Source organism: Plectrocnemia conspersa, unplaced genomic scaffold (genome assembly GCF_051122295.1).
Source record: "Plectrocnemia conspersa isolate PC_06_02 unplaced genomic scaffold, ASM5112229v1 ptg000002l, whole genome shotgun sequence".
Classification (NCBI taxonomy): Eukaryota; Metazoa; Arthropoda; class Insecta; order Trichoptera; family Polycentropodidae; genus Plectrocnemia; species Plectrocnemia conspersa.
The window spans coordinates 10887095-10906859 of record NW_028277166.1 but is presented as its reverse complement, the minus strand read 5'-3'; the positions used below and the strand labels follow the sequence as shown (position 1 = coordinate 10906859).

General features: G+C 30.7%; 3 protein-coding genes across 4 annotated transcripts; 2 read left to right on the top strand and 1 right to left on the bottom strand.

The window, feature by feature from the left end:
- Positions 1-1033: 1033 nt before the first annotated feature.
- LOC148237636 (Golgi to ER traffic protein 4 homolog) lies at positions 1034-4528 on the top strand. The gene is made up of 4 exons (XM_088205981.1): positions 1034-1197; positions 1413-1695; positions 1762-2072; positions 3536-4528. Exons 1-4 carry the CDS (start codon positions 1091-1093, stop codon positions 3789-3791), a joined length of 957 nt encoding a protein of 318 aa, XP_088062107.1. The 5' UTR covers positions 1034-1090; the 3' UTR covers positions 3792-4528.
- Taf5 (TATA-box binding protein associated factor 5) lies at positions 4479-8451 on the bottom strand. The gene is made up of 9 exons (XM_088205980.1): positions 8311-8451; positions 7947-8129; positions 7680-7882; positions 7393-7592; positions 7133-7337; positions 5706-6303; positions 5526-5639; positions 5282-5459; positions 4479-5019 (listed from the first exon to the last, which is right to left on the bottom strand). Exons 1-9 carry the CDS (start codon positions 8371-8373, stop codon positions 4808-4810), a joined length of 1956 nt encoding a protein of 651 aa, XP_088062106.1. The 5' UTR covers positions 8374-8451; the 3' UTR covers positions 4479-4807.
- Positions 8452-9730: 1279 nt separating this feature from the next.
- fwe (calcium channel flower) lies at positions 9731-18698 on the top strand. 2 transcript variants are annotated; one of them, XM_088205894.1, is made up of 6 exons: positions 9731-9860; positions 9925-10045; positions 14536-14743; positions 14823-14930; positions 15061-15210; positions 16013-16732. In XM_088205894.1, the coding sequence occupies exons 1-5, from the start codon at positions 9858-9860 to the stop codon at positions 15191-15193; spliced, it is 573 nt and encodes a 190-aa protein (XP_088062020.1). In that variant the 5' UTR covers positions 9731-9857; the 3' UTR covers positions 15194-15210; positions 16013-16732. The 2 variants fall into 2 exon arrangements, with proteins under 2 accessions (XP_088062020.1, XP_088062019.1); XM_088205893.1 differs by lacking the exon at positions 15061-15210 and having other exon boundaries at positions 16013-18698.
- Positions 18699-19765: the final 1067 nt, after the last annotated feature.

Sequence of the window (19765 nt, the reverse complement as noted above, 5' to 3'; positions counted from 1 at the left end):
AACATTTTTGCATAATACCAACTACTTACGCAATACTGTTCATTATTATAATTAAATATCAACAATTATCGATCAGTGGAAACAGGAAAGAAGACAGGCAGGATCAATTTTTATTCTCTGAATTTTTTTGAGTGCATTTTTGCCAAAACATAAGTCAAAACGCCAGCACTTACATTCGCTTTCATCTGAACTTCCGAGTCGAGACATTATACATCACTGCAGTCGTTCGCGGTACTTCGGTAATGCAGTAGGCCTGTGGCAGGGGCTCTGTTTTAGCCACATGCCCTCACGTCTCTCTCTCCAAGAAGCAACTACCCCCTCACCCATAAATTTCAGCCTATAGTCTATTTATTTTCAAGAGTCAGTGCGCAAGAATATTGTTTAACGCGTAATCATAACATGCTTTTAAATTTCTGCCCTGTGATTTGTCGTTCGCCGTAAGATCAATCGTTTCATTGAGAACGACCAATCACAAGGCAGAAATTTAAGAGCACATTTTGATTACGCGTTAAACAATGTTCTTGCGCACTGACTCTTGAAAATAAATAAACTATAGATACTACATCAATAACATTCGTGCACTTTAGAGGTGTCGAACAGATACCTGATGCACTAGAGACTGAGTAGCCTCTAGAGTTGCGCCGTCCGAATTCTTCTCATTTAGCCAGGTACAAGATATATTATAGGAGCATCGCTTTTAGACGGTATTTAACCACAAATTATAATGTAATAATTGTTGCTATAGTAATAAGACTCGATAAAAAAATATTTTAGTCGCATAAACCATGAAGTTATTTTTGATTTATCATGGTGTAAATTTGCATTAATATTATCATGATTCTGTTGTCTTTATATCATCTCAAAGTTATGTTCGATATTACCCCAGCTATTGGAGTAAAAATATTTGAAATATAAAATTAATGAGAATATTTATAATATATATTTATATTTTAGATAAATGATAATACTATTTTATTTACACGTATTATTTTTATTTTTGTTGTCAATATCATAATTAATTATTTTTCATTCTGGCAGCACTAAAAACAAGTCAACCAGTCTACCAGCTCAGCCAACTCGAAACATAGATATGTCTGCCGCAGGCGGCGTTCCTCGAATTCAAGCAAAGCTTTCGGCTTCTTTAGAAGCTGGAGACTATTATGAAGCCCACCAGATGTACAGAACTCTACATTTCAGGTAACCTAACCTACAAATTCTATCTATAAAATAAAGAGAAACTAACTAACTCGACTAGCTTAGTAATACTTTTACTAGCAATAAGCTTCTGTTTATAAGTAAAAGCTTAAGCATACCTTACATAAAGACACTAGGCGTGATTTGATTAATATGTATTCAAATTAAAACACTACGCACATCATTGTATTAATTATTAATATTTCTCTATATGGCAGGTTGCTTGCGAAGAAGAACTACGATGAACTATTAGAATTATTATACAAAGGTGCCTACGAATTTTTGACCCACGGCCAGCAGCAGAGCGGCGTCGACCTAGGAATTTTATATATAGACGTCCTGGTTAAATCTAAAACCCCGATAGACAAAAAAGTAATCGAAAATGTAACGACACTCTTCTCTAAAATCGATCGCAGTATAGCCGAGAGAGACACTTATTTAAATAACGCTATTCGATGGAGCAAAGGAGACAATACCTACAGCGATCCATTACTGCATAAAGTAAGCAATAGATTAATTTAGTATATATTATATCGTCGATAGATATTAATTCTGTTATTATTTTAGAATGTCGCTTATGTGCTGTGGAAAGAGAAGAGCTATCATGCTGCACAGCAGCATTTTTATAATTCGGATGACGGTTCCTCATTAGCAGGATTGCTCGTTCAGATGCATAGTAAACAAGGGTCTGCTGAAGAAATCGATATCTTTGTAGCCACTGCCGTTTTGCAAATATTGTGCAAAAAGAAGAAGCAGTTGGCTCGCGATACATTTATTTATTATGTAGGCTTACATCCAGATATATTATCAGGCAAGCAGCCGCCGTTCAGAACTGAGCTGCTGAATTTCATATGGTTTCTTCTAGAAGCCATTGATGCGTAAGTTATTTTTGTCTTATAATAAGATTCATCAAGTTTTTATATATGTATTTGGAAAACAACTCATAATTCAAAAATAGTCATTTTTGGGATTTTGTAGAGCTATAATTTTAAAGAGAGCTATTTATATTTTTGCACTTCATTCTTTCAAAATAACACTTTACCAATAGATCAGGCAATACCTATTTGTCATGTTCGCTGATGGTGATCTGGAAAGAGTAAAATTGACTCCTTTTGACCTCTGATGTTTAACGATGGGTTTTGTAGTATCTAACTGCAAAAACTAAAGCTTATTGTACTGCCTTCACTATATATAAAATAAATATTACGACTTTATTTTTCCCTTGAATAGATATCAAAGCTTTTTTTGTACTCATAGAAGTCGTAAAATTACTTAAATCTGAATTCAAAAATAAAACGAAGCATTGGCTCTTGTTCTCAAAACCTTTGCTGTCAAGAGACCTCTTGCTCATTTGGGTTTTCCCCAAGCTACGGTTACTCAAAGCTGATGAGTCTAGATAAAATTTGCAATAAAATTCCTTTTATAAAAAAGGATTACTATTAGCTAAATATACTGTGTAAATTGCATTTTTTTCAAGCAGTTCGCACTTTTTTACTATCTAAAAAGTGCACCGGCCCTTTTGTATTCCTCAACCCTTTTTCTATCTGAAAGTGACATTTTTTTATTAGAAAATTTTTTTTGTGGTCATTTTCTTGTTGAATATGCTGTTAGCTTTTGTCGTCGCCACTTTATATTAACACATTGAATACCGTGTGTACAAATTTGTGCATTTCGTCAATTCAACTTCATATTACGAAAACACCCGTTAATCTGTGTGTTTTTTAACGCTTTAGTCGCAGATGTTACTAATGATCATATTAAAAAAAATGGATCTCAAATTCCAGAGGCCTAAAACTTAAGTAAAAAAATTCGTGTTAAGTTGAGTTTGTATTTTGTGAATTCGCATCTCAACAATCAGCAAATTTTTCGAGAAAATTATCAGCCTTTTTTATTGAAAATTAAATTTGTACGAGTGTTTTTAATTGTTTTACAAGGGATACATTTTTTTATATCGCTGCATAGAAGGGGTGGGTCCGTGCCAGATATTTTTTTTAAAAGTACTGTGATTGGGAAGTGGTTAAATATATTATTTTGTATTCTTCAAATTCTTTGTATTATTCAAAGCATTGTTTTAAATTATAAATATTGGACATGTGTTAAAAAAATGGTCAGTTTTTTTTTATTGGTTGAAGTTATAATATTCTTGGTAACATAAAATAATCAATGCACTGAATTAAAAGATAGATGGTGAATAGAAGACCTACCTTTCTCCGGTGCATTCCAAATCATATCTTAGTCAAATTAATGTTGCACTTAAATACAAAATCGTATTACTACTTTAATATTCTGTTGACATGTACTTTTGTAAATAAATATATATTTAAGCTTCTCATTATTTCAGAAAAAATGCCAATGTCTTCAAGGAGTTGCTCGTTCAATATGATTCAAGTATAAAGCGCGATACAGCCTATAGCGAGTACTTGAAAAAAATCGGAAAGATCTGGTTCGACATCGTCCCTCCCAAATCGAGTCAAAACGGACTATTGGGTAACTTAATACAAACCATATTCAGCGGAATGGAAGTAGAAGACAGCGCCGAAGAAGAAAAACCCGAGCCATCGCCGTCGAATAAAATCCAAAACGAGGACGTCGAATAATAATTAAACACCGATCGACTTCTTAAATGTAAATATTGACAATATTTCTATATTTATATACATACTTAATTTTATATTGCAACGTTTTACCGGTTTATTATGGTTGATGATAAAGTTTAATGTTTGAAAGGGAATTAGCGATTAATAAGAATATACATGTGAGCATTTCTCAGCTGATACGATGCGAAGGTTCAACTTGTATTTAGTATCGAGTCATATTCAGAAGACATATCTTCCGATTATTTCTAGATTAATGTATAGTACTAAACAATCAAAATAAAGCCTCGTTAATTCGAACCCTAAGATTTGAATTAATTTCAGTTCCCGGGTATCGAATGATGAGATTTTAATATATTTTTAATTGGTCAAATACGCGTAAATTAATTTGCCTTCTTTTAGTACAAACCTTAAGTAACGCTTCCATCTAGCAATACGGTATAGTACATTATTTTGCTTCAAATTGCAATAATAAATTATTAGGTATACAAATTTATTTATATATAAATACATATTTTAAATGTATTATCGATGTGGAGCTTTTAAATATTGCAATTTTAAAACAAATAATGCACTACTTAATCTGAATCAATACATAAGTATATTAATTAATCAACATTGTGTATATATATTTATGTATTAAGTAAAGAGCGGGTACGATTACAGTTTGATATTGAAATATAAAATCTATTTTTTTCGCACACAATTTTTATTGAATTAAGAATTAAATATTACAAAAATATTAAATGTGTTTCATTGTGCCTTTGTGTATATATTATTAAATTTAATACAATCCTTGCCACCGTGAACGTGACAATTCCACCCTTCGATTCCAAATGCAATCTTCCCAAATAAATATATAACCGTCGGAATGTTCGTTTCAATGTTATAAGTTTCATACGGTCAAATGTGATTAATTTTTTTTTTAATTTTAAATATAAATTTATCTCTCGACAATATAATTATATTATTATTATTGTATTTACACGTATTTGACTAAGTTTAACCCGTTGTCGCGATCACGAGGAATCGTACATGCCGACAGCCATCAATAAATTTCTTCTAGTGAAGTGTAAAGCCACAATCGGTGAATTTTTCGTAGCGTACGACCTAATTAAATACTTTTCTCCCACTTTAACGTCAGGGTTTACTGTTCCGTTGTTCTCCTCGTTCGCTATCTCTTCTGATAGCATGTTAAAGTCCCATAGTTTAAGAGTGCAGTCTAAAGAACCTGAAATGAATTAAATAAATTGAAACATTAAATGTACTAGGAATAGAGAATATTGGTTTTATGGATTATGGTAGTTGTCTTAAACGACTTCTCTAAGTACATTTCATCATAGTAATATTGTATTCTTCAATACATATAGGTATGATCAAAATGTATAGAAATCGTATCAAAAATATCTGCAGATAATAACAGCTGAATACGGAGCAATAACTTAAAAGAAATAGTTTCAAAAACAGAGGTACAATGCTTTTATTATATTTACCTGAAGTTAGAACTGTTCCATCCCTACTGAATGCTAAAGAATGCACAGAAGACGAATGACCGGCAAATTCAGCTATGAGATGACCCTGAGAGAGGTCCCAAATTAAGATTTGTCCGCCGCCACTTCCAGAAGCGACAAATCTGCCACACATAGAGAATGTAACTATATTTACGATTGACTGAAAAAATTAAACTATCAGTAAAATAAGGACAAATATGATTGCGAAATAGACCGATTGATTTACCTTATGGCCTGTCATGATTCTAACTTGATTGCCTGTCACGCAATCCCACAACCTGACTGTCCTATCGCTCGATCCGGTAGCGACGTAATTCGAATTTGGATGGAATTGTATACACTATAAATATTTAAATTTATAACAATTTTTTAACGGTTGGTGTGATTCAATATTTGCATATCTTACGTCTACGTCCGCTAAATGACCGTTGAAGACCCTCAACGGCAAGTAACTGTCGGTGGCCCATAGCCTGGCTGTTTTATCGTGAGACGCAGTCGCAAAGTAATGTCCGTGCGGAGAAAATCTCACGTCCCAAATGGGATAGATGTGACCGCGATAACTGACTACACATTTCCACGCTCGCAGCGACCACAATCTTATTGTGCCGTCTTCGGAACACGATAACAGCAACGTCTTATAGGGATCGAAAGACACGCGATAAACGGGACCTGAATGGCCTAGTAAAGTTCTACTGGTCTCGGCTGAATGTTCATCCATCATTCGCACCATCACGTCGACGGCTTCTCGATCGATATCTGCTAACTTTTCGACAGATTTCATACCATGGAGTTTATACGGCGTCAGCGTCCAAACGCGGACCGAAGAGTTACTGAAACCGACGGCCAATAGGCTGGAATCGTCCGATACGTCCGCACACGTCACTGTATGAGTCGAATTGAGCATTGTGTAGAAGCAAATCGAAGGTAAACAATCCGGACCCAGAAGTATCCTTTTGGAAGCTTCTCGTAACGCTCGACTTTTTTCAACTTTATCAGTCTCTTTCCTAAACCATAAATTAAATTAAAATATAATATATAAACTGTAACAAAATATTAGGTGCACAAATCATCTTTAGCATTTTTTTCCAATATGAAGACAGTAAGTCTGATACCTATACCAAAATTAGGTTATACAAAAAATTCGCGAAAAATTATTATTTTAGATAAACGCACATTTTTCCTTTAGTTCTGGAATTTACGAATATGTACACAAATTCTAAAATGATTTATGAAAGCTACACATTCCATACAACAGCAGTTCCAAAATGAATATATTTATATATTTAACATATAATTTGAAATTAAAATGCTATAAAAGTTGTAAATTACATTTATGTTGGTGCTTTAAATCCAATTTCAACAAATATACCTACATGTTTTAAATGTTCATATCTTTTAAATATTATGTTAATAGTTTCGTGTATTGGTTTCTTTTGTACTTAACTTAAAACATTATACATGGTTTATTGACATTTTAAACCTTATTCGTGACTCGTCTTTATCTTTAATCTACTATTGGATGACGTATTTTGTATGGAATATCTTTTAAAACAATATAATTCAGCAACGGGCTTTCCAAACACAATTTTCATACAATTGCCAAACAATGTAAGAGGCAATGAAATAAATTTCTATAATCAGGAGTGATGCCAGTTACAACACGTTCATTTCACTCAATCGATAACATAATGTAAAAAGCAAAAATACCAGTAATATTTGGATCACTACAGCACAAACTAACCCTAAATATCAGTAACAAAAACTGTATTTTATATAGAAATAATTTAAAAATACTAAAACTGTTTTGCACACCAATTAAGACATAAATCGTACAAATCTGGTAAAGGCATTCTATCTACCGGTGGAGCGTTAGGATCGGACTTGGCCTTCTTTGAAAATAAAGGATCTTTTTTACTCTTCTTCTTTTTGATTATATTTTTTTCTGGCGCTTCTTCCGCTTCTTCGTCTTCTTCGTTCAACAGCGTAAGACTCACATCGGGCTCTTTCAGAAGACCGTAATAGACCTTCGTACGATTTTCTAAAATTAAACATATTTTCTCTCATTGCTTAATTAAAAATATTCATATACATACCTAATCGAGACGCTTCTCCCAGAATTCCTCCGGCAGTTGCCAATATTTGATTCCGCGACCGAGACGTACCCTCGTACAATTCGAGAGTCAACCGATTATTGACAATATTAGACAAAATATTGGAATTTTTCTGTTCGTGCAGAAATCTCCGTAACAACGACGACGTATCCCTCGAAACCTGAAGCACATATTTGGTCGATCTGTAAAGTATATTCCGTTCATAAATTTCATTTCCCATTCCGTCAATAGGACACGTAAATAATAAACTTGCTTAAATAAACACTCACAAAAATACTTTTGCAAGCTCGTTTTGATTCAATTGTATTTGGTTTTTGATTAATAAAAACTTTGCAATGTCGTCTTGATGATATTCCTCTTGTTCGGGACCAAATTGTTCGAGTAGAACCTTGGCATGCTCGTATTGTCCGTTCATAATCATCTCCATATACATATGAACTAATATTGGATATAAAAACGTCGACAGTTCATGCTAAAACATCAACATACATATATTATAACACGTAATTTTGAGCATTATAAGCATAGAAACTCACCTTGTAAACGTCTAAAGAATTCTCTATATACTTTTTGAGATTTTCATACGCAAACGAATAGCTAAACGGATCTCCTTCAGTGTGATAGGACGATAGAGCATTATTTAATTCTGCTTGATCAGTTTGAAGGAAATTTACGTCGGCCGGTAAGTGAGCTTCTTTTTTCAACAACTCCTCAGTGCCCTAATTGATTTAAAAAAAATCTTATAAGCTAATTTATTCACATGAATATGAATTAACAATATTCCTAGAAATCAGTCAGCATAACCTAACATTCCAATCGTTCAATCTTACAAGCCTCACGAGTAAACTTTGACAGGAAATTCGAAAGACACGTTAATATTATGTAAAAATTGATAAAAACCTTAAGATTATATTTCCGTAATAGTTGCAGAACCGCTAAAAGCGGTGCCGTATCCGTAGACATCGTCGCCACCCTCAGACGCGCGGGACCTTTCCTAATTGTTAGTTGGCCATAGCGCGCCTATACGGCCATATACTCGATTGTGTAAGTAAATAAAACGCTACGAAATATTTATTAATAAATACGTTTATTGATGAAATATTGTGGTTGATTATTAATTTTAATTTTAAAACATGCGTGGTATAAGATTTTATATTTTAAGTATGCAGTGAGATATTTTATTAATATTATTTTTTTCATACATATTGTTATTTATGTTTGTCAAAACAGTGAAAATTATGACTGGACGGAAAAATAAAAAGACTAACATTTGGAATTAGTGTTATTTATTTCAATAAATATTGTACAGATTTTATTGGATTTACATATTTCGCGTGAGTGATCAATTGCGATCGACCCCATGAAACATTTGACATAGATTGCTTAATATAAATATGCGATACTGGAATCTTTGATGACAACCGATGATATTAGTTTGATAGATAATACAAAATATGTCTTTATATAGTGTGAAATAAAATTGGTAAGTAACTTTAAAGGTTGCTTCGTCTGCCAATGTACTCGACACATGTGTATATTGCATGTAAATTTAAATAAATTATTTCGTTCTAGATTATAGTATTCAGACAATGACGGATTTATTTCGTTAGGGGCACGAGCCATTGCACATATATGATTATATTGTACTATATAACATGCATAAAATATAATAAAGCTTTTAAGAAACGTAAAATAAAAGAAAAAATTCAATATTTTTAAGACTTGTTTCTCTAAAAATTCAACAGTGTGATTTTCAATTAAAAAAATCTTATAAACCGTTCCTGAAAGTTCCCTTAAATGTTACCATATCTTAAAATAAACTTTAATCCATAATAATCGATAATCTTAAGTTAAGTAAGATAAATAATTGACATAGCCAGATTCGATATTATTATATTTTTATATGACGTTTAAGGAATTCATAAAATTGCACCAATCATTCTATACATGTCGTGAAATTACCTTTGTCAATTTGTTGGATCAAATATAATCTTTTTTATGTTAACGTTGAGAGAAAAAATGATCTTTTGAACGTGATATAAATTTGCGAAAAATAAATACACACATTTTTTAGTATCGTTTATTTTTGAAGAATAAAAATGATTCTTTAAAGCGTTGTTAAATTGTGCGTAGCTTTCGCAATGAATATCTGATTTGGGGCGAGTAAACGCCCCATTGTATTTTATTATCGTTTGCGATATTGAGAGAAAGCAACAAATGAAATGAAGGTCAAGTCTAGAAATAAGTGCAAGTAATAATAATAAATTGAGATTTAATTTATTCGATGAATCGTAGCGCTATTCGGAAACTGTTACAACAGGTCGATCGCCCAGGACGCGAGGTTCTCGGCCGCTCGCATCGCGCAAGCGCACGTTGAGTTGGCATCGTGGATTCGCTGCGTTGGCACCACTGGCCGGTGACAGCTGTGACGGCGGATCAATCGCGAAATGGTAAAAACGTCCGAGATAGTAAAAAGGATGTCGACGGTGACTAACGGCCGCGTTGTTGTTTCAGTCGTTCGCCGAGCGCATATCGGGACTGCTGCAGCGGCCGGGCCAGGATGTCGTCCCCAAGGACGACGTGCCCTGGTGGATGCGCACCGCTGGAAGGGGTCTCGGCACCGTCGGCGGCGGTGGTCAGTATTGCGTTTCACAAAAATAAATAAATACGATTCTATGTCATTCCACTTGAATATTTTGCCAATATTACTATTATGTCATTTCATTCATCTGTTCCTTTACTTCTTCAGATTGATTGATACAAAACACAATTTCTGTATCACTCATAAATTCTTCCGCTTCTCAATGTTTTCTTTATTGGCATTTCTAAATTTGCACATGCATTAAACATTTTTGCATTGTTTTGAGATTAGGGTACCTATAGTAAAACAAATTAACGAAATTTAATAATAGAAAAGTGTTTAAATAAATTATTAAAATATACTAAAATTAATCAAAGCAAAAAACATTGAGAATCCCTGATTTTTTTTACATACTTTACTATAAATGCGATATAAAATAATAATAAATAAAATAAATAATTACGGAAAATTAATTCTCACCAATTTGTATCCTAACAGATGTGTATAAATTAACTCACTGCGTAAAGGTTTAATACAATGTATTCAAGGAAATATAATTTTTTTTCTCAACGTTCAATTCTTGTGTATACAGAAAAATGAGTGAAATTTGAAAAAAAATTTCATATTTATATAAAAATAATTACAGCATCTTTTTTCTGAAACGTGTAAAGATATTCTCTATTTCTTTTAATCACAAAAAAATTATGTGCAAGCAATAATTTTCTTTTCTTTTGCAGTTTTTTTAGTCATACATTTCTTTAAAAATGAAATAAGATGACAATATACCACTTGAATTGAATTTTTTTCTGAAACATGTAAAATAAATCAAGTTACTTTTTACTTTAAAATGATAGATTTTATTGTTACTTCAAAATTAACATATTGTATGTAAATAAATGTATATTGTGTAATATTTGTTTTTGGGAATCAAGTTTAAGGGAAAAAGGAGAAATATGAAAAAAGAAACATAATGGAAAATCAAAAAAATATATATTTATGCTTATTAATTATTAGTTTTAAATAATTCTTTGGTAAGTTATGCAAATGTCATTTTTTTAATTAAGTCAGTTTCTGTTTTTTTAACAAAAACCAACGACTCTTAATTTCAGGATTTTGTCTTATAATTAACATAGCTTTCATTATTTAAACACTTTTACTTCATCAAATTTTAGCCTAAAATTATTATTTGGTAAGTAAATGCAAAGGTCGACTAAAATTAGCTATTAATATTATTACTTTACCAATAATATTTCTCCGATGAAGTAATTTTTCGTAACAAATTATGGTCTTTTAACACCATATCATAAAATAATTCACATTTAATGTCAAGGTTTTGTCTTAAAATTAACAAGTCTCATTGTTTGAAAACTCGTTAGATTTTTCATTTGTCCGCAGACTGTTCATAACAGAAAATATTCTTTCAACAGGTGCTGTACTTTCAGGAAGACATAGAATATATTTAACGATGTCATTAAAATTTTGAAAGTTTAGACATTTTTAAAAATATTTTAACCCATCTTTCGGATACAGGAACATTTTCTTTATCCAATATGTCTAATTGCCTTTCAACTATAGATTTTATTAGACACCACTGATCGAATACACGATTTTTATCTTTTATTATCTATAATGAAATCCTCGTTTAAGATATCCTGTATTTCATTCCATTCGTTCAATCGAAAGCTTTAACTGTGGCGCACAGTGTGATAAACAAAAAGAGCTTTACTAACTGCAATTTTATTGCACCTACTATGAAAGAAGTGATGTTTCATAATGAAGCCAGAGATTTTTCATCTTCTTTGTATTTCTGGTTATGTAGGTGTTGATTTATATCACTTTTACCGCCATGTGCCACAGAAGTATGTACGTTGCAATGTTGGCACACTACTTTTGTCAAATCATCGTACTTATCCAATTTAATAAATTTAAATTCGTTTTGGAGATTATCATTAAAAGTGCTGTTTCACTTTTTCGACATAATTAAAAAACTTAGAACTATAAAATTAAAAAAATATTAAAATAATTATAATTTTTCGAAAAATAATTAACAAAAATATTGCAATATTATTTAATAAAACTGAGCTAATTGAGTGCATTATACAGTTTCAGGTTTTAACTCTTTGATTGGCGAGCCTTTTGGAATTAATTAATTTAATAATTATAACATATAAATATAATATATGCTAGAAAAAAATGCTTTTACCACTGAATAAAATACCATACAGATCATTAAAAAATTCCTATTTTTTCAACGATAATGTCAAATTGCCAAATGACACTGAACTAGGAATAGCTGATATATCGAATTTCGGCAACCAAAGAGTTAATAATTCACAACAAATTACTCAAATGCAAAGAATAACTTGCTTAGTGGTTTCCTCTTTGATTTTTTAGTGTTTTAGAATCCTAGGGGGGATTGCCCTCGTGGCCAATGAGACTCAATGTGGAATCTAGTAAGAGTTTTTTTATTGAATATTTATATATCTGCGACGGACGATTATTGACGATACGTTTTTTCCGAGCGGTGGTGAAACTGGCGCAGGGATGATATCCGTGGACGATCAATTTTTGATCACAACCTCTCAAACTCTATTTTTAGAATCGGAAAGAAAATATAGAATAATATTTAATCACAAAATATTACCTAACTGTTGGATGGTTAATTAGATGGTAAAGTGCTGCAATGTAACGAAGTTAATTCTTATGTTAGGGATGAGAAAAAAACAAATATATTACAATTATTTTTTTTAATTTTAAAGGGTATAAAAAATGTTGTATAAACATACATGTGTATTAAAAAATCTGGGTTAGACAGTCTGAGTATGAGTTTTTTTTAAAGCTATAGATTTCGTTGCGAATGTTACTGAAAATTGAAATAGCTCAAATTATTTTTTATATAGAACGGTGCTGTAAACATACTGCCGTTGAAGCAAATCAATTAAAAAAATGGTTGCTCGTAAGTCCTATACTTGCTATTGCAAATATTAGATTAGAGCATAAAAACAATAACGAATAAATAATTCATAACTGGCAATACAAAATGAGGGCAATAGTACCCATTAAATAGATACTTGAAAGGGATGTCAAAAAAATCAAGAAATTTTCATCTATCGATGTTTATCGACTATCATATGTGACATTTATTACGCAACAAAAAATACACGTATTATATATTGTAATCCTATAAAAATTTATTCTTATTTTAGTTATAAAGATGGGTACTAATAATGCATTTATAAACTCAAATGGTGAAGTATCTAATCGCCGAATTTATTGCTTACATAATTGCAGCAATACCGTTCTTAGTAAAATATACATTTCGTTATTCATTTTTTTTTCCTGTTTACGATTGATGTTTAGTTTATTGATGATTACATAATTGCAACAATGATCTTGTATTTTCAATGTAATACTATTATAGCAATCGATAGCTAGATAAAAGTATTTTAATGATATTTTGTCAATTTTCTAAGCCAAAAACAGATATGAGCTTTAGCAGACATGACTCATATAAATTGATTTATGAAGAATAACATTCTATAACAATGATTATTGAGTAAATACCATTTTTGAATGGTTTATCTGTTAATTACATGATCGATAGATAAATTAAAATGACTAATTTTCCCATGTTTTTATAGCTATTGTTCTGTGTTTGTAATCTATTAATGTTATATTATAGATGAAGAGTATTTTTAATGCCATATAATGATTTGCTATTTATTCGCAAAAATTGTTGCAATATGGTAAAAATTCAATCCAAATATAAACTTGTTTTTATATGTTCATATATATTTGATATGCAATTTAAAACTATCAATGTAGTAAATACAATGAGGAAGTGTTTCAAAAAAAATGTCAACTAAAAAATTTGTGCTACTATCTTACAAATATGTTTGTACATCTATACCGTATCTCAATCTCTGATGTTATCAACAGTATTTCTATAAAGTATATTTTATTGATATGCCACCTACTATATTTATTGATTCGCTACTTCAAATCATTAAATCTATTGAAAAAAAATACCGAAGGCAAAATAATGGAAATGTTTGTAAAGACCGCTACTGATTCTATACTAAATTGCTCTAAATTAATAATATGTTGGATTGACCTTTAAATTCGCAGCAAACTTTTTCATATCACTAGTGTTACATTTGGAAGTTTATTATGTAACTAACTAAAAGATAAATTGAGAATTACAGTATAGATAATTTTGACCCGTTTCCTGTGTGTAGAAATGTAAGATTGGAAACATTTTTTTAATTTGTGTGTAAAAATGCTTTTATTGTCATTAGTGATTTGTAATCAAAAATTTTAACCCTCAAAGAATCACTCAGCAAAACATATTAATATATATATTGTATGCAAATATATTATAACTTTGCTATTGATTACGTTATATAACTTAATTTTTCACCTATTATGTTAGTAAAAACATATCAACTAAAAGAAATATTTTATCAAAGTACATGACCTGCCATGTATAAGTTACTGCTAAGTTATTCTTATTTATCTTATCATCGTGACACTCGAATTTTCAGTCGCCATATTTTTGGGACTATGGAACTGCATCGGCATTATGCTGGGCGACGTTTCATGTCTGATCGCCGGCTTATGGCAGATGATAGCCGGATTCTTCGTCATTGTGTGTGAAGCGCCATGCTGTTGCATGTTCGTCGACTTTGTTCAAAATTTGTCCGATTGGATCGAGAATCGACCCTATTGGAATAAAGCCGCTATATACGTAGGGTAAGTTTTAAACAAATCAAATATGACATTCTAGTATTTACGATATTTCATGATAATATAAATATCTATCCAATTACAGAATAGCTATTCCACCAATTCTAATGTGCTTCGGACTCAGCAGTCTGTTCGGAAGCGGCTTAATATTCGGCACTGGAATTATTTACGGAATGATGTCGTTAGGAAAGAAGTAAGTTTATGTCATAATTAAATTTAATAATCATTGTTAATAATACACTAACATATATGTGGGTTTTATTATTGAATATGTACGCTTTTGATAGGCTTTGACGGTTGTGTTATTTTATATTACGTAATAGGGGATCTCGCGATGACATGGCTGCTATGGCAGAAGGAGGCATTGGCGGTTCTACCCCTCAGGGGGTCGGCGGTGGCGTAGACCACGGCCATGCCACTCTAATGGAAGATCCCGACGTGTGGCGTCCAAACTAATTTCGTTTTTAACAAAGGCAAACTAATCACATCTTTGCTTCAATAATTTTTGTCCTAGTTTATCTTCTTAGCAAGCCTTATAGATTCCTTTCCTATATATCAACGGTTCCAGTGTAGAAAGCATCTAATCCATTTCCGCTTAATTTACTTCAGTATAAGGATATTATCATATAGTTTTAGTAGCATGTTTATTGTATCTAAGACACTGCTGTATCATGCATATTTGCACAACTATTTGTGACGCCTAGAATCAATATCAGACATGAGTAAAATACAAGGTACCGTTGCACATGAATTGATCTTAACTTGTATGTGTGAGAACGAAGCCCTAGTATGACAAAACAAAATATAAAATAATCGAGATAACAATCAATAGCAACTTGGATACAACTAAACTTAAAAAGTAATTGCCGATCGAAAGATTAAAATGCTGGCCACTGATCGGTTATAATTAATGTACTACTGACATTTGTATGATTTTAAAAGACTAGTATTATATTCGCCATACTTTCTGCATAACTATATAAAACATTCTAGACGTCACATTAATTTTATTTTATTTTGTAGTGTATTAAATTATTATAATTTTAATATTTTTATTTATGTATGTATAGTGAAACTATTTTAACACCCTATGGGGCCGGGCACTTATTTGTAAGTTTCTGCTAGCTTTACGCATACGTAACCGCTTTAAGTGTTAAAATACATAATCTTTCAATAGAAATACATTATAATGTATATGAATTTTTGATTCTCAACATGATGATGTTAAAAATAGTATATAAACGTAGTTTAATTATTTTTATTTAAAATTTTCAGAGCATCGCTCGAAGAAATGACTGTCGCAGCAGCACAGTCTGGTCCTACAACCAAACAACCACAGACAACCAGTATGAAATCAAATCTCGTAGAAAACGCCACTCCAATGAGTTTTACAGGGATGCCAGGATTCGATAGTAACGTTTGAAGAACATGATAGTACTCGTTCCAATTAAAATAGTGATTTACTCTCATATCCTGGACTAGCTGTGAGACTTGATTTAAATAATATAAAATTAATATAAATAACCTTTGGGACCCTACGTTAATTTACAAAAAATATAACATCCTAGCTTATTTATTATTTAGTCGCATATCTGTCTTAAATTATTTTCACCGTAGATGAAAACTGTTATGTGCTTGTGTTATTGATAATCACACAAGTTGTGTGTAAAATTATTGTCGGTTAATCTTATGACTATGTCTAATTGTTGCAAATTATTTAGCGGTCTTTGCAGCTTATATATAATTGTAACAGATTATTTATGTACATATTTTTATATTATTTTATGTATATGAAAATCAGTAAGAAATATGTATTTATTTTTATTTATTTGAAAGACAAAATTTTCATATGCCATTTAATAAAATTGCTCACGTACGTATGTATATTTAGATCTATATGTTTACATATAATACTTTAATAAGCATGTTTATAAAATATAATTGTTTGTATGTATTATTTATATTATTTAAGAAAATGTTCGCTATAGAAGACAATAATTATTTTTTTATCTACTTTTCATACAATCGATAACTTCGATTCCCTTTTACACAATTACCTCTGAGCTTCCCTTTTATGATATAAAACATTCAAAGTATTATAAACCATTTTCAAAATATATTATTTTATAATCTAGTCTTATATTCTTTTTATATATAATATGTATAACAAAATTCACTTTAAACTTCAATGAATTTATTAAACATCAAGTCAATGAGTCATAATTAAGTAAAACAAGTAATCGACTGTAGTTTTAAATGACAAGCCACCCGTGGACGAGTTATGTATTGCTTAAATATAACTAGAATAATATTTATATCACCATATGAACAGTTAAAGTGCATAGTATATTAGCATCACAAATACAACACTAAATTATGTTAGCCGGTAGATGAAATAAAAATATTATCATTAGTTTTGAATTATTTTAATGCACAATTACACACCATCAGTTCATTTATATTTTATATTTATATAATATTGCCAAAAAAAATGATTATGTACTATTTTTCCTATAGAAATATTTAACGCAATAAATTAATATTTTTATTATTGTTATATGAATCGGATTTGTGATTTTGTCATTCCTATTTCGTTTGAACTGAGATTATAAAATAACTACATCGTAATAAGTAGATTAGCGTATTGAATGTATACATTTCTGTGATTTTACGTTATCTATATTGGTTTTTTAATGAGTGCGTATAAAGACATCTTAAAACTAGCGAGTCACAATATTTATAGATATAAATATTTTATGATAAATATTGTCATAATCACATCATATCACAATCTAACGTAAACTCTCCATTTAGGAAGATCGATGGAGTATTTTTATATTTAATAAAAAAAATCATGTTTATTTACGTGTTGTAATGATAATGTTTTATCTACAAGCTATCTTGACATTGTCTAGTTCGAATAAAGTCAATTTGCGTGAACTGAATATGAAACGTCAAACCAGCCTTCTTTGGTATCGTATCAACGTAAATGTCTAAGTGTTTCTCATTAAACGTTAAGACGTCGCTTCTGTGACTTGATTGATATTTAATTTGCTCTTTTTCAAAACAGCATGGCGCTTACTTTATGTTATATATTCATGTGGATTAATAGTGTTTACGACTGGTGTTTTATCGATGTGTATATAATATAGGTACGTATTATAAACGAATGGATGTTATTAAAATATTAAAAGTATTGTTGAATTAGGTAAAAAAAAATGCAATTCATGTTAATAGACTTTCTGTATGTTAGTCATTATGGTGTTAATTAGGTTTGTTTTTTGGTGTTTTTCCATAGAGTGCGCTCTTACGATCGGTTACAAAAGAGCTGATTGTTAATAGTGCCGTTGATACAATATAAATCAGTGTCGTTTAAAATAATATACAATTTAGAGCGCATTTAAAACAATTTGTTATATTCATATGAAGCTGTGGTGAAGTTATTCTAATCTTAATTTATTAATCAATACTGCTTTTTAATTATTTATATCACTACAGCTTTAATTATAATACTTTTTTAATTTTATTTAAAACATATCAATGGTGAGGATATGCATGTACTGTGATCTGAAAGTATGTTTATAAGATTGTTTGCTAAATATGATTCTCCATTTTGTGCATCTTATTTTTTTTATTGCAATATATAACATTTTTATGACTTGATTCAGATTGCAGTGTGGTTATTACATACTAAAATTGCATTTAGTTATATTACATAATATTATACGGCCATGTTTCACATGTAATTGTGTGTTCCTTAGTCGAGTTCAATGTTATAATGTGAAATTTGTCCCATTACATTAACGTAATTACGTGTCTAAATATGTTTTGTTTGTCGCATTATAGTCTTGTGTTTTTCTTGACTATGTGTGCATATATTACATAATAATAAGAGTTGATCATGTACTTGAATTATATCAATATTATCAATGTTATACAATAAATATAAGATGTATATAAATTAACTCCTTGTTCTTTACCTCGATACTATTTGTTTCAGATGCCATTTCTCAATGCTTTTGATTTTATATTACAGAATATTAAATGTGATATAAATTAAATAAACAATATTGGCCTTAAAACAGTGATTAACTGAGGTGTGTATTTTTATGGTAATGCTAGAAAATATCGGTACATTATTGCCATTAAATTATTTAACACGCTGTTTGTCGCACGTAAATTACCAAGTCGTTGTTCACGCCTGAACGCATAACGATAAAAACCGAGAAAATGTTTGTATATATTTTTTATTATATTTCGATATTTTATTAATAAAATAAAATATAAATTATGATAAAAAAAATACTTAAGAAATCATATATTTTACTTATCAGTGCGAATTTATCCCTTTTTTTCTCATCAAATCGCAATGCTCTTAGAAACATATAATCGTCTGTATCGCATTGTAATTCTAAGACAGTAAAGCTATGTTATCAGTTTCCATAGAATATCAGTTCACTTTTGGCATTCTGCTGAAGTTTCAGTATCACTGAAATAGTAGCAAACTTTTCCAAGCGTTTCCAATATTTAGAAATCAGAAAAGTTGGAATCACTTAATATTCTATTATATACTTCCAGTAGCCAGAGTAAAATACGGTTCGTCATTTTTATCTAAGGGATCATGAAAAAAGAGTATGCCTCAAAAATATTTTTATAGAAAATCAACAAGAATTATAAAGAAAGTAAATAATAAAATATGCAGCTCAGTTTAGAAAGTAGACGAACCCTTAAAGTTATATCTGTCACATTAAACGGCAGGTTAAATATGTATGCACAGTAAACCCCCAATAACACAGTAAATTTGGAACGTGCTATTTAGGTGTATGTAATTGGTGGACTAGAAAATACTCATAGTTTTAAACCCAATAATAGACAATACACCACCTTGTATTGTATGTCGTGGGCGTTTAAAATGATACCGAACATGCAATTGTTGATTGTTTGCTTAAGAAACAACAAAAGCGGATGAGTCAATAGAGGCTCGTGGAAGGACACTTATTGGTAAACATTGTGATTATAGCTACTGGG

Coding starts and splice junctions, on each gene's coding strand:
- Taf5 (XM_088205980.1), bottom strand. CDS start 8,373: ATGTCTACGGATACGGCACCGCTTTTAGCGGTTCTGCAACTATTACGG. Junction 7,593..7,679: donor GAGCTTGCAAAAGTATTTTT/GTGAGTGTTTAT, acceptor TATACTTTACAG/ATCGACCAAATATGTGCTTC. Junction 7,338..7,392: donor GGGAGAAGCGTCTCGATTAG/GTATGTATATGA, acceptor GTTTAATTTTAG/AAAATCGTACGAAGGTCTAT.
- fwe (XM_088205893.1), top strand. Junction 14,744..14,822: donor AAAGCCGCTATATACGTAGG/GTAAGTTTTAAA, acceptor ATCCAATTACAG/AATAGCTATTCCACCAATTC. Junction 14,931..16,012: donor ATGATGTCGTTAGGAAAGAA/GTAAGTTTATGT, acceptor TAAAATTTTCAG/AGCATCGCTCGAAGAAATGA.
- LOC148237636 (XM_088205981.1), top strand. CDS start 1,091: ATGTCTGCCGCAGGCGGCGTTCCTCGAATTCAAGCAAAGCTTTCGGCT. Junction 1,198..1,412: donor TACAGAACTCTACATTTCAG/GTAACCTAACCT, acceptor TCTATATGGCAG/GTTGCTTGCGAAGAAGAACT. Junction 1,696..1,761: donor GCGATCCATTACTGCATAAA/GTAAGCAATAGA, acceptor TTATTATTTTAG/AATGTCGCTTATGTGCTGTG.